This window comes from Leuresthes tenuis, unplaced genomic scaffold (genome assembly GCF_036924035.1).
Source record: "Leuresthes tenuis unplaced genomic scaffold, fLeuTen1.0.hap1 SCAF_3, whole genome shotgun sequence".
NCBI lineage: Eukaryota > Metazoa > Chordata > Actinopteri > Atheriniformes > Atherinopsidae > Leuresthes > Leuresthes tenuis.
The window spans coordinates 37137603-37152757 of record NW_027325357.1 but is presented as its reverse complement, the minus strand read 5'-3'; the positions used below and the strand labels follow the sequence as shown (position 1 = coordinate 37152757).

At 39.3% G+C, this 15155-nt stretch overlaps 1 protein-coding gene across 1 annotated transcript in view; it reads right to left on the bottom strand.

The window, feature by feature from the left end:
• lamb3 (laminin subunit beta 3) overlaps positions 1-14628 on the bottom strand; it is a 36925-nt gene extending 22297 nt beyond the window's left edge. Inside the window, exons 1-8 of the mRNA XM_072382958.1 lie at positions 14537-14628; positions 14407-14454; positions 8238-8392; positions 1824-1938; positions 1503-1576; positions 1045-1236; positions 465-528; positions 166-356 (exon numbers count right to left, since the gene is read on the bottom strand). Of these exons, the coding sequence (XP_072239059.1) occupies positions 166-356; positions 465-528; positions 1045-1236; positions 1503-1576; positions 1824-1938; positions 8238-8392; positions 14407-14431 (816 nt within the window). The 5' untranslated portion in view covers positions 14432-14454; positions 14537-14628. The remainder of the gene's footprint in view (positions 1-165; positions 357-464; positions 529-1044; positions 1237-1502; positions 1577-1823; positions 1939-8237; positions 8393-14406; positions 14455-14536) is intronic.
• Between the last annotated feature and the right edge of the window lie 527 nt (positions 14629-15155).

The following is a 15155-nucleotide window of genomic DNA, read 5'->3' as shown; positions in this document are numbered from 1 at the left end:
ACATTTTTCTTTACATTTCTCACTGAACAGTGACATTTAGTCTTTGGTAGTTGGGGCAAAAATAGCCGCTGTGTCTGCAACCAGGGATGTTTCTCACAAATGACGTCTGATCACATCCCACACTGGAGTTCTGATACAATCATGGAATAAGCTCCTCATACATACCTGCATAGTATAGGACAGTGGGTTGTTAGATTCCTCTGGGAGGCATTGGTCAGCATGTCCATGGCACATACAGCTGCCCATCACCCTCATCTCTTTCAGGGCATAAAACCTACTGAGACCTCTGCCTGGTAGATGGGGCACATCACCAAGCTCCGTCAGCCTCACTCTGAGCCCCATTAACCCAGTCACATCTGCAGAGAAAACAGCTGTCAGTCAGCAAGCTGTCGAGTCAAACTGGGTGTATACTCCCTCCCATTTCTTCAGCCAGGAATTCATTAATGAAATTACAAGACACATACCTTCAATCTTTTTGCTGTTGGCAGCTGGGACAAAAGCATACTGACGCATTGGACTGAACTCAATCTAGAGACAAAAATTATTCTATTTTTATTCTTGATACACCATCTTTTATTACTTCATAACACAGGGTTTCTAGGTTTCTGTCACTAAACTATAACCCATCTTTTTCAAAACTTTATGCCAAAGCATATCCACACAGAAGGACTAGATAGTTTCACACTGTAAGGCGTGCCATGGGTCTTTAAAAGCAATAAATCAAATGTAAACAATCATACTTGTGCAAACTCTTAGGATTTAGAATACAAGGACCGGGTTAAAAGAAATAATTCAACAATTCTACACTGAACTATTGTCTACATCCTAAAAATGAAAACAAAAACTAACAGATAGATACATACATACATAAATACATAAAATACTGAATAAATCAATAAAAGCAAGATGTTTCATCCATATTTCTAGAAGGCAATTAAATGAAGCATTATATGGTGCTGTGGCAGGAACATCTTAGAGCATTTGAATAAAAGAAAAAAATGGACTTCGACTTGATTGAAGACCTGGTTGATTGTTTGTCCTTACTGTGTGATCCTGGTATGGATTCGTCCAGACAGGGGGCAGAGTGTGGCAATAAGTCTGGTCCAGGGTGAGAGGAGTTGTTGTGGAGACACCAGGGAATGCTTTTTGACACTCTGTGGCCAAGTAGAGCGTAGGTTTCCAAGTCATGCCATTATCCAGTGTCTTCTCTATGACAAAGGCACTGGGACGAGGACCCTGCAAACAATACGATGGATTCAGTTAATAAAGAAATTGAATAGGGAGAATTCACAGTTTTTGTGAAGGCTGCTTGGTTTTAAATCTATATCCATCAATATAGCTTGTGTTGAATGATATGCAGTGTTGACAATTTGTGTGGGCACTGAAAACTCTGTAAAATATTTGATTGGATTCGAAATCACATACAGCGTACACAAGGAAAGATGATGATGTCTCTTTGACAACATATTCCTGATAACTTTAGTAAACATGCTGAATCCTACCTTGAAGCTCAGCACCAGGTTGTCAAGCTGGAACAGGTTGTTGAGGTCCAACTGAAGAGTGACTGGACTCACCTCTACAGGATAACCAACACAGCAATCTCCATAATTTAAACTGCATATTAACTGCATAATATCCTTCATCAAAATATTATTAGTATTCTTTTTTTTTTATAAAAGCATAATTATTCTGTGGATGTGAGCACATTTTCAGTTATATAACACAGGACAACAGCTCAGGAGATACTTCCACTGACAGTAAATTCAAATTCATGATTTTTTATTGATCAGGATAGTGCTGACTTTCTTGCTTCCCTTACTTACCTTTTCTGGATTGCCACCATCTATCTGGTCCAGAAGATGTCAGGACATCCTGAACTGTGTGGGCCAGCCGACTGTTTGGGTTCCTGGAGTCACATGGGCAGCATTTCATCCTCCTCTGTGAAAGAGTAAAAATTCTTTGTTTCCTGCTGGGTTACAATGTAATGTTTTGTGCATGTATATGTCGATGTTTGTCTCTATGAGTGTAATGTTTTGCCCTGAAACTGGCCCAAACTGTTCCTCCCTGCTATGCTGTCACTGAGTCTTCAGAGGGAAGGGAAATTAATATGTTTTGGGAAGCATGCTAGCTTTGCATTGTGGTGAACAAACTTTTAACAGAGCTATCTAAAAAATTTAGCACAACCTTTGCCCTACAAAAAGCTGAGGAAGGAATGTATGCTGCTAATCCTGATTCCATTTTGCTTTTGTATAACTTTGATTTTGTGAATATGAACTGTTATCAAATTAACTGCTATTGAATTAAAAAAAAATTGAATGTACAGATACCTCAGAAATGTTTTTTATTCAGAAAATGACCAGTGAATATCTGCTGACCCTTAAATCAGCATTTACACAGGCTTTATGACTAATGATGCCCAAATATTATGTTTATTCTCATATTGTTTCAGACTTTAAGGAATTTTCTTTTGTCCACTGCTGCAGAATCACATGCTCCTCATGGTTTGTGAATGTATGTTCTTAGATGTCTCCCCACACTCCCATCATACACAGCTGGGCCACTGCTTATACTAGTTTTGGCTGTTTGGGAACAGTTCCAACTAGGCTGCTGATTGTTACAACATAAAGGCCTTGAAAGTGTTTTCCTCTCTAGATACGTGCCTGAACACACCCCCCCCCCCCCCCCCCCCCACACACACACACTGAAAGGAAAGACTAACTAATGAATGTGAAGCTCATTTTCAAATATAAAGTTGCTTTAATTTTAAACATGAATTTTTCAGGGCATGTTACCTTAATTCCTTAACATACTGACACAATAGTGGTACTACTCTGGGAAATTTCACAATTTTACAGGTGTTTAAATTACAAGACCAATAAATTAAATTTTACACCTTATTGAAAAAAATCTAAATATCAAAATCTGTCATGGACAAAGAAAAGACATACTGAAGATACTTTACATCAGTAACACAGAGCATGTATTTATATGCAAAATAAATGTTGTGAGTGATTTAGCACAGAGCTCCAGACTTATTAAGCATCTGCTCAACAGTAAATTGTTTTAATTTGTTCGGGAATGAGTGACCAGAGGGATGTGGAAGCATTCCTCCACCCTGAACCACACAGCAGCACCACTCTGATGTTGTTAGAACCCTTCTGAATAAATTAAAACCTATGCAGTGACCTGAGAACTTTGTTACGTAAATTCATGAAAAAAATGCTTTCCACACGTGCCTGTCCTGTATCAGAATGGATTAAATACACTTACTGTCTTAGAATGAGGTAAAGGCAACTTCATGAGAACACACACGTCACACTGTGTGAATGACTAAATTTTTGCTTTTCACTTCACATTTTGTAGTAATAGCGAATGATACCCTGAACTATAATAACAAAATCCAAAAATACGACAGCTTTGCATTCTAAGGGGTAACAAACTTGAAATTGTATGCTATATATGTGCAGCGTGATATCACATTGTATTTTACTGCCTGTAGGGCACAACTGAATGAAAACAAATACATTATGTTCAAGAACACACGCACACATTTTTTTACAATAGCAAAAGGAGTGATCTTATCTAATCTCTGGTGATAAAGGTGGATATTTCAGACTCTAAGGTGTGTTCATGCCACTTTCACCACCTCAGTTAACCCTGCAAAACACGACTGGGACTTTCATCTTGACTTTGTACTCAATGCAGGTTAAAAGGTATTCAACGAGGAACAATCTGACGTTTATGGCTTTTTGCACTGCAGTGAATCACCTAAAACACACATGCAAATACACACTGTTTGCATTTGTTTGGTGCCAGCAGTCTCTACGAATTGAGCATACTTTTAGACCTACAGTTAGGGTGTAAAGTCTACAGTGGACATTATGATAAAATTAGTTGGCTAAGTTTATCTGTGTCTGTTTTGGCAAAAGAAGGTTCAGGTTATATTTTAACTTCTTTCAGTTGTGCTGAATCCCAACAAATCGGCCAAGGAAGACATGAAAACCTGACGGCACACAGATATAATACATGTGAAATGTATTAGGATTTGTAACAAACAGGTTTGATATTGTTTGGCTGTTAAGGTCTGGCCCTGTTTTTAAGATTCACTAATAAAATAGATTAATGTATCGGATAAATTCAAGCCACTGTGATTGGTTAATGATTATGGCTGTCAACTTGTGATGTGCCAGTCCAATGAATGAGTTGTGGTCTTTAAACTCTGCAAAGTGGAAATTGTGAGAAAAGGAAAAAGACAAATGTAGGGACAGAAACCAGAAAGTGGAGCTCAAATACGAAAAATTACACAGGCTGTGCGTAATGGCCTACGTGGATGTTTTTAATTTTTTTACATTTATGCTCCCTGTGACCGTTCAGAGCCTTCTGTGTATTAGAGGGCTGCATTTGGGACCCGACGGGACCAACTCAAATCTAGCGGGAACGGGCGGCTGAAAAAAAAACACACTGGGGGATCGTGATGTAGCCTAGCGACAGGATAGCAACAAATGATGTGGAAAGGAAGCGCAAAGAAGGTCTTTACAGCACAAAGACAAAGCAAGACAAGTCTGACATCTGGAGAAGTTTCTCAGTTGTCCATGAATCTCTTTATTAATAGCCTATAAAATGACATGTTTTCTCCTGCGGGACGGGAGAAGACACAAAATCAATGCATTTCTATTATTGTGCGGCATAAATTCTCAAAGTTTTGTGGGTGCGGGCGGTAATGGTCAGAAATTCAGCGGGATGAAGAAAACAGTCGCGCAGGGCTCTGTGTATATTAAAATAACTTAACAAAGCGCTCATAGTGTCGTATTAGTATATTAATTCAATTTCTGTACAGAGATATGTGGAGCTATGTAAATTTCTTTGACATTAAAAGTATGTTTTGTTACAATTAAAGTTATACTGCAGTGATTCTTGAAGCATTATTTTATGTTTTATAAGTATGTATTCCCGGTGGCGTTGGCGTGGAGGGCTTTGAGAAAGTGGTTAGCCCCAGGGCCCATGGTGCTTTAATGCGGGCCTGCCAGTGAGCTAAATGCTGGTCCAACATGAACATGCTTAACCCCAAGTTTCTGTCTGTATTACCTTCCACATCTGCTAATAACAATTGAATTTCTTTGGTAACTAGATCTGGAGGCCTCTGTCTAAATCTATGCATGGAGTTGCACTTCACCAATGCTTCTTAGCCCGTTCTGACATCAGAGAGGTTGTGCCAGTCACTCTCCCCGCCTCCTCTTCTCTGGCTATGTACCTGACAATTCAATTCTGACAATTGATAGCCAGTGTCCGTTCATTTAACCAAGTCTTGTTCATTTAAAAAGTTCCTGAAAAAAATGACAATCCACAGCTGGAGGGTCTGAGTATTTTTGATCAGTTTCCATCTTACTTCAATCAAAAACAAAGCACTGATACTACTAATGGTGACAACCAACACCCTTATGCGTGCAGATAAAGAAGAATGCTTTGTCTCATTTATCTGCAGCGTTTCACACCATTCATCACACCTGTCTGACATACCAATGAACTGAGCAGGAATCTCAGCTGTTATTTGTTTTATCATACCTCTCTGAGAGGTGTTTCAACATTCATTATCATAATTTTGTGTCTTTGTCTGCTGGTCTCATATGTGGAGTCCTATGAGAGTTCATCCTTGGACCTAACCTGTTTTTACCTTTGGGCCATCTCCTTAATCAGTGTCTCTTAATGTTATTATCCTAATAACACACATCTTTGCTTCTCCGTTTAAACTAATCCAATAACCTTAACACCATTCATGACTGTTTTTCTTCCGTTACAATTTAGATATCTCAAAACTTCCTCCATCTAACAAAATTGACGTCTTTGTGATGGGTCCTATTTGTTTTGCCACAAAGACTGTAGACATTCGCTTTTGCAAGGCATTATAACCTTGACACCAGCTCATTTTCAGTATGTTGAAATAACACATTCAGAATTTATCGCAAAACCTACGGTAATTGATAATTGATCAAATCTAGAATTTTATGGAAGCCTGGGAGTGGTAATTAATCACTCTTGTTTTTCTTCTGACCTAAATATAATATAGGATATGCCTTTATTAGACACATACCTGCACACATCAGGTGCCCGTACAAAGCCCAATTTGTAGCTTAGTGAGGTAATTTCAACTTTAACTCTGGGTTGTCAGGTTGTCTTTGGAGTCATGAGGTTGGTTCGCTTTTCTACCAGGGTGTATCATTATGGCAACTTGAAACGAAAAAAATACAACCTATGTAAAAACACTGCCTCCCAATCAATCAACTCTATTAGAAAAATTAAGTAACGAAAAAAGACATTGGTGCAACACTGGACTGTCTCACAGTCAAAGACTTCATAAGATATGTCAGCAGAAGGAAATGCTTATGTACCCTAAAGCAGAGAATGGTTACCCTAAAACCTGTTCCTGCTGACTTTTAAAGATTTGGAACAAACAATTTTTCAAAGAGTGTGAAAATGGCCAGTGTACAGCATATCAAATTCCCCAAATGGCGTAGAATGTGTGTACTTTTAAACTGATATCCAAATCCATGTTATGTGAATGGGTGAACGTGGCTTGTTGTGTAAAAGCACTTTGAGTGGTCAGCTAGACAAGAAAAACACTATATAAATCCAGTCCATCTGCCATGTATCTGATATAATAAGTCTGGAACTTTCTTATATACCTCAAACTGCTACAAATTCATTCAATAAAATATACAATCATTAATAATCAAATGTACTTCTGCTTGTGATAACAATTGGCTTATAAATATATGCATTAACACAGTCAGCATTTTTTTCCTGCTTTGACTGCAGCAGTCGTTTAGCTTTTTGGCCCTCTAGATATATGCAGTGTAACTGTCAGCTGCTTTGACATGAGCGCTCATATATCCAGAGTTGGAAAATCTGGGACGACCTTCTGAAATGATAACCAGCATCATAGTTGTTCATAAAGATCTCCATTGTAATGGTTAGTTAAATCATACAGCCACAAGATAAGATGGACATGTTAAACCCCTACCATCCTCTCATTTCCAAAACCTTTCAGCAGATGACAACATTTTCAGATTCAGTTTAAATCCTCACATGTGCATGCATTTAGTTATCAAATGGGTCACTGAATCAACCTTAAATGTGAAGTCCCATCCATCCAAATCTGTCATACTTTAAATCTACCGTCAGTGATGTAGCATAATTTAACTTATACATGCTAACAATTTCTAATTTATTATTTACAAATTTCCACAAGTACCAGATACAAATCTGATCATGTGTTATGGGGGCCATTCTTTAAGGGGAGTTATGTCTAATAGTCTGTATACATTTGGTTCAAAGAACATTTTGTCCTCCACTGTCTTTATTGGACTGTGATTTGTAAGGTGGCAGGCAGCTCTTACCCTGTGTGTTGCACCATTAATTTTACAAATCTGACACAAAGCTGAGAAGTGTCACAGAAAATATCTTGTTGAACATCTATTTCAAAATGTCTGAAGGAATTCTAGTTGCAACAGATACTAAATACAAAACATTATCTAGGTTTGTCAAGCTGAAAATAATGACTGTGGAGTTTTACCTGTTATAGAAAAAGTTTGATAAAAGAAAATTTAGAAAAAAGTATTTTTGAGAGCAATGGTCTCTTCTCTCCCATTTTGAGCAAGAACAAAGTTTGCAACATTACGCGTTTGATTCTTGCTCACTGTGTTCCCTCTGCTCTGGACAGTTGCTCTTATTTCAAAATCAGCACTTATATCCAGACTGATTGTGCTGAGGCAGCAGGCAGGCTGTTGAATGACTTTACTGACATCAGCCAAAACTACAGTTGCAACATGATTCTTTGGCACCAAAATCAGACAGTTTAACAAATATACAGCGGAAATGCATCACCTCAAAATAGAGACCCATTTATTCATCCCAAAATGGGAGATGATTTAATACTGGGGATTATCTAACATGTGCGACCAGACTGAACGCTGCTTGCAGTGTTCCATTGGGTTTCTATGAGGCCAACATCTCAATTTCAATACAGTTACTTTTCAACCTCCTAATTTGGATTTTTCTCCCTCTATCTAACTCAAAACTACAGCTTTTATTTTGAAAAGTACTTAGTGTTTCTCACCATAGAAGTATGCCTCAAAGAAATTGTCTGAATAGATTGAGGTTGATACTAATGAGCGCAAAACAGTGTGTACAAAAGATGTCTCTGAAGCTTGATGACATTAATTAACCCTCAAAAGACATACCTGTTGGTATGGAGTGCAGTAGACCTCAGAGCCTGTAAGGCCACAGGTGGAGGAGGCTTGGAGCTGGTGAGCTCTGCCCAGTAGCAGGTCATTGACTGGTGGGTAACATGCCCCGAGAGAGCAGTCATTCTGAGCTTGCGATACTGCTGATATTGCTGTCAAGAAGAAGGCAGTGCAATCAGGAATGCAGTGTCATAACAGGTCGTCATCAGTTCACAATCAACAGTGACATTTATCATTGACATTTGACATATTACAAAATTCCGACCCTGGACAAAAATACCTACATGAAAATGTTTGTGCAAGTGTGCCGGACATATGCTGAACTGAATGCTTCAAGTCGCTGCCTCTACATGTCAACATGTCCACTATCGTGGCTGTGGCAAGATAGTCCATTAAACTAACACAAGTGAACGGGGAGTTGCCTTTTCACAGGAATAAATGTACTATAGGATTTACATTTAACAGCCAATTTGGTTTTTATATCCAAGTACAAAAAGTTTGGTCTTCAGTCTTAAGCTTTTATAGTTCGTTATTTTGTTAAGAATAGCAATATTCACTGACAGATACTCAAAAGAGGGTCTCAAGGTTAGGTTTTTAGGTGAAATACACATGTGGTCAAAAATAAAATAGAGAGGTGTAAAACCTGTAATTTGTCAAGAATAGATCTGATTTAGTTTCCCTGGTAAATATTTTGAGTAGTGTCCCTTCATAAAGTAATGCTGCTGAAATGAATGAAGATCAAATGAGCCTTTCCTTATTTCTTTATGTGAAAATATCTTCTTCTATCTTTGCATCATTTTAATTTGTGCTCCAGGTCAAAACACACAGCTCATTAATTATGTGACAATGAAAAATACATCCCATAGCACAACCAAGGACTAAGTATTTAGAAGAATTATAATGCATTAGCAAATAGAAATCAAACAGCTGTCTTTTGACGTACATGCATAAGTAATAAAGTAAAAGTAGAAAAAGTGGTAAAAGCGTTGACATGAAATTTGTTTTGACAAAGTGAAAATAGCATGGAATTTAAGTTTAGCATGGTATTTATTATAGCTCAGAGAGATGTAGTACTACAACAATGTACAGTAATGTATAGCAGCATAGTAGGCATACTTATTACTGACAGCCAATCAACACAGAGTTGCTGTGTGAACATGTCAAATTATACTTGTACTCCTATCATCCTGCCATCTGCTTTCAAAAGACATCTTTCCCCCATTCAGTCTTCCTTAGAGTTCTGATCAATTGCGCTATTCATGTACGAACCAGCAACCAACGTGACATCTACATTTATATACATGTATATATCCATCCATCCATTTTCTATACCGACAGTCCGTTAGCGGGTGGGCTGGAGCCTATCCCAGCAGTCATTGGGCGAAAGGCAGGGTACACCCTGGATAGGTCGCCAGTCCATCACAGGGCCACACAGAGACAAACAACCATGCACGCTCACACTCACTCCTACGGACAATTTGGAGTCACCAATTAACCTGACATGCATGTTTTTGGATGGTGGGAGGAAGCCGGAGTACCCGGAGAGAACCCACGCATACACGGGGAGAACATGCATACTCCACACAGAAAGGCCCAGGTAGGGATTGAACCTGGAACCCTCTTGCTGTGAGGTGACGGTGCTAACCACCACACCACCGTGCCGCCTACATGTATATATATATATAAATAAATCCTAATATATATAATGCAACCTGAAGAGCAATTCCATGATGGAGAACAATAAACATCCTCTCCACAGCATCCTGGCAGGTCAGACAAGCAGCTGCAGTGAGAGGCTGCAGGACTGAGAGGTTCAGGAGGTCCTTTGACCCCACAGACATAAGGCTTTTTAATAGCGACTGCTGACATGTTTTTCTCAAATTTATTTATTTATCGCTATTATTATCATTGTTCTAATGTACAATCATTGTAAATGTTTTAAATGAGCTACATGACAATTTGAATTTCCCCCACGGGGGATGAATTAAGTATTTTCTATTCTGTTCCATCTGTATATATACATGTCTGTGACACAGTGGAGAAATGTACTGGGCTGCACTGAGCCTGCACTTTTAGTCATTGTTTTACTTGTGTGTGATTTAGGAGGCTAAGGAAACTCCCTTTGTAATCATGGCTTCATGCTAGTTCATGCTAGTCTCATACCAATGTTATGCTGATGATACCCAGCTCTATCTGTCATTCCCACCTGATGACCACACGGTCTCAGCACGAATCTCAGACTGTCTCTCTGACATATCAACATGGATGAAAGCCCATCATCTCCAACTTAACCTCCCAAAAACTGAACTGCTTGTCTTCCCAGCCAAACCAACCATACACCACAGCATCTGCATCCAAACTGAATCCCTATCTCTTGCTCCATCAAAGGTTGCTAGAAACTTGGGTGTCATGATTGATGACCAACTAACCTTCAAAGATCACGTTACCTCGGTTGCTCGTTCATACCTCTTTGCATTACTAAACATAAGAAAGATCAGACCATACCTAACCCAACATGCCCCCCAACTCCTGGTGCAGGCCATGGTCATCTCCCGCCTTGACTACTGCAACGCTCTCCTAACTGGTCTCCCAGCCTGTGCTGTGAAACCTTTGCAGATGGTCCAGAACGCGGCGGCGCGTCTGGTCTTCGATCAGCCTAAAAGAACACACGCCACCCCTCTGTTCATTGAACTCCACTGGCTGCCCTTAGCCGCCTGCGTCAAATTCAAGTCACTGATGTTAGCTACAAAGTGCTTAATGGAACGGCTCCCATCTACTTGAATGCTCTTGCAAAGGCTTATGTCACAACTCGGTCCCTCTGTTCGTCCCAGGATTGTCTTCTAGCAGCTCCTACACCACGCCTAAGACAATCCAAACTCTGTTCATGTGTCGTCCCACGATGGTGGAATGACCTACCGAGCGCTACCAGAACAGGGGCGTCCCTGTCTATCTTCAAGAAACTCTTGAAAACCCAGCTCTTCAGAGAGCATCTCCTATCCCAGCACTTACCTTGTACTTCCCTACCCCCTCTATCTTTGCACTTTATCTTTCTGCACTTCCTTCTATGCCTGCACCCTATCTCTACTCTGTCACCTCTGACAGAGTCAGACTAGTGGGTTTCTTCTATGTAGTTTATTGTTAGCTTTTATATAGCTTGTTATATCTTGATTTGTAAGTCGCTTTGGATAAAAGCGTCTGCTAAATACGTAACCTAAACATAAACATAGTTCAATGCTAGAGTGTCAGTAAACTTAATTATGTGAATGCTGATAGGTTGATACCTTTCCTTTTGTTGCTGTAAAAACAGCACATTTGTTACATGATTCATTCTAAATGGCTGGACTGGGACTTGGATTAGGTCTCCTGGGACCCATGTCATTGGGTGGGCGGTAATGTTTTAAGAGAAAAGAGAGTGACAAAGCCTTGCTTCATTAGCGCTAGTCATATCAAAGCAGTTTTGCATGTTTTCACTGCTCCAATTTTCTCTCAAATGCCAATGAAATGCACGTCAGGTTTATTGATTACTCATAATTAACTGATGGTACAGCCATGTACAAAGGAAATTATACCCAATTTAAAGTTTGACATATCAGGACAAAAAAGAAAAATCAGCTTGTCCATACCAGAACTTAAAATGCAGTACATACAACCTCAGATGAACAGCACATGACATATCATACTATGCCATTATTTGTTTAATAAATTCTAAGCTAAAATACATTAGCAGTGTGGGAAAAACTAAGCCCTCCTTTACTGCTTACTGGGTAAGTAGCAAACAATCATCAGTCAGTGTGAGCTCCTCTATAAAAGCAGAAGTTCTGTCAGTTTGATGCTCGGCAGCATTCAGGTGTGTGTTAACATGATGCCAAGGAGGAAAGACATCAGCAATGGAGAAGCAACATCAATCTGGGAAGGGTTATAAGGCCATTTCCAAACTATCTGGAGCCCATCATTCTACAGAGAGAAAGATTATTCACAAGTGGAAAACATTCAGGACAGCTGTCAATCTTCCCAGGAGTGGAAGTCCCAGCAAGTTCACCCCAAGGTGAAAAAGCCCAGAGCTACATCTCAGACTCTACAGGCCTCAGTTAGCATGTTAAAGGTTAAAGTTCACCCCAAGGCCAGACCGTGCAATGCTCAGAGAAACTACAAACTCCTTTGGACAGACCAGAGCAAAGTGGAGATGTTTGGTCATAATGCACAGCAGCACGTTTGGAGGAAACCAAACACAGCATATCAACACAAACACCTCAAACCAGCTGTCAAGCTGGATACCAAAGTATTCTAGAGTCAAATGTGAGGCCATCTGTCCCACAGCTAAAGCTGGGCTGAAACTGGCTCATCAACAGGACAATGATCCCTAACAGAGCAGCAGATCTACAGCAGAATGTGTGAAAAAGAAAATAATCAAGGTGTTGCAATGGTCCAGTCAGAGTCCAGACCTCAGCCTGACTGAAATGCTGTGGTGGGACCTTAAGAGAGCTGTGCAGAAACCAATGCTGCAAACCTCAATGAGCTGAAGCAACGCTGGAGAGAAGAGTGGGCCGAGATTCCTCCACAACCATGAGAGAGACTGATAACGTCCCACAGGAAACCATTACTGCAGGTCACTGCTGCTGAAGCTGCTGCTGCAAGCTGCTGGATCAGGGGTTCACTTAGTTTTTCACACACTGCTTCTGTGTTGTAGCTCAGTTTTGTTCAATACATAATGAAACAGTATAATATGTCATGTTGTTGTGTGGTTGGATTTACCTAATTTAAGACCAGGTAAGAACTGGTAAGGATAATGTGTCCTGGTTCAATTTTAGAGTTGAAAGAGTGTCTACTTTCTCATTTACTCACAAACAGCAAAATCCATTAATGACTTCTGTACCAGTAACATACATGACTTTGTGTATCGGTTTCTACAATATCCATCATAAATGTATGAATCACTGCAAATGTCATTCCACAGTGCACAGTGCAGTAATAACAAGTAGCATGGTCGGAAGAGAGGGTTACAGGACTATTAGATATGAGATTTATGTTTAAATATAACTTTGGAACTGCTGTTTTTCACTTCAATCTTGACATTCATTCACTCTATAAGTATTTCAATAAGTATTTCAGGTACTTACTTAGGGTTAGGAAATCATCGCGTTTAGTCATAAAAATATGATCTTGGAAAGTTTTGCATACATTTTCTTCACTGGTTTAGGGATGAGTTCTATGACAGCTATGTCACCAACTTCGAAAAGCTGGAAGGCCCAAAATCATGCCATAGGGGTACCCTGGGTATTGAAACCTGATTTGGGAAGTTGCTGACAGAGCAAATAGTTCTGATGAACTAGGACAGGGAATGAGACGGTAAAGCCATTCTATCAGTTCGGATGATCAATCCTTTTTTTTCGTAGTTTGTATGCATGGATTATTACATACAGTCCTGTTCAGAATTTTTGGAAATCTTGATTTTTTTTAAAGTACAGAAATTTAAGTTTTAAATAATCATGTAATCGAAATGTATTATTTTGTAGTAGATAGATCGGGGGGATCAGCACTACCCTTACAATGCTCAGTAACTTGCAGTTCAAGCCTGAAGCCTGAAAGAACCCCTTTTTCTTCTTAAATACTGCAAATCTGACATCATATAGTGTTTTGGAAAGTGTTCAGCTTCATTGAGAGAAATGTTCACAGTCCTGTTAGTTGCTATTGAGTCAGGAAAGCCTGGTTGGTCATCGTCTAAGACTGTGGTTGAATTTCACACACCACAATGGCCTGGATACAATATTGTACAGTAATTTAAAGGAGAAGTAAATAGTCAATTAGTTGATTAATTTGTCAACAGAACAGTAATTGGGAACTTTTTGTAGTTTTGTTATTTAATTGAAGACTGACTCTTACAAGCTGTAAGAATCCAAGTATTCACTTTTTTCCCTAATTCATTTTCTTGCCACAGCAGAAGACATCATAAGGATAGGCAGAAATCCTTCCTGCATTAATAGCTACGTAACCATGTGGCATCAAAGAGATGGAGCGCTGCTGCAGTGTTGTGAAAGATTTAAAATATGCTATCAGTTTAAGGAACAGAAACATCTGGTGTGGCATATCTTCTTTAACTAGGAAATTACGACTTTATGAATTTAGAATGTTACTACAAACAATGAAAAGAAAATGAAGGAAATCTTACCTGCTAGGAGTAAAAATATTCTCATGTTGTGTTCCTTTTATGAAATGTCTGGAAGAGACAAGAAAGCAGCTGTGAGCAACCACAAACAGAATCCCAAGCAGCTGAGAGTGCTTTTAAATCTGAATCTCACCTGGCTCCCTGTGTTCTGTCAGCTCTTTTGTTCGCTTTAATGAATATGTGCTGCTACAAGGCTGGAGCTTTATAGACCCACTCTGTCTCACCTGGACAGGGTGAGACAGAGTGTGTCAGAGTCACACCCTTCACCACCACACCCTTCACTCATGAATCAACACACACACACTCAGACATGCAGGCAGATGAAAAAAAACCAAGGTGTCATGAAGCTAAACAAGACCAACCCAGGCATTAGAAAACATTGTTACTCCAAAAAGAAAGCCGTCATTATTAGTAGATTTGTTTGTTTAGAATTACAGGACCTCTTTGATAAACTTTTTCTGGATATTAATGTTCCTGAGGGTAAATCCTAAATACTAAAACCTTGGACTTCAAGCTCCATCATCGTGTCAACATTTGAATTTGGCCAATACTTTCTAATAAGTTCTACTGACATTCTCCTCTATGCTTTGTGCTTTATGCTATTTCCAAATGTACAATCAATCTGACTACATATCTCACAACTTTCTAGAAAAATATGACTGTAAGCCATACGTTTACATACATTAAACAACTTGATTAAACCCTGGAGCTTTAAAAAGTATGACTTATTTTATTACTCTTACTATTCGTCA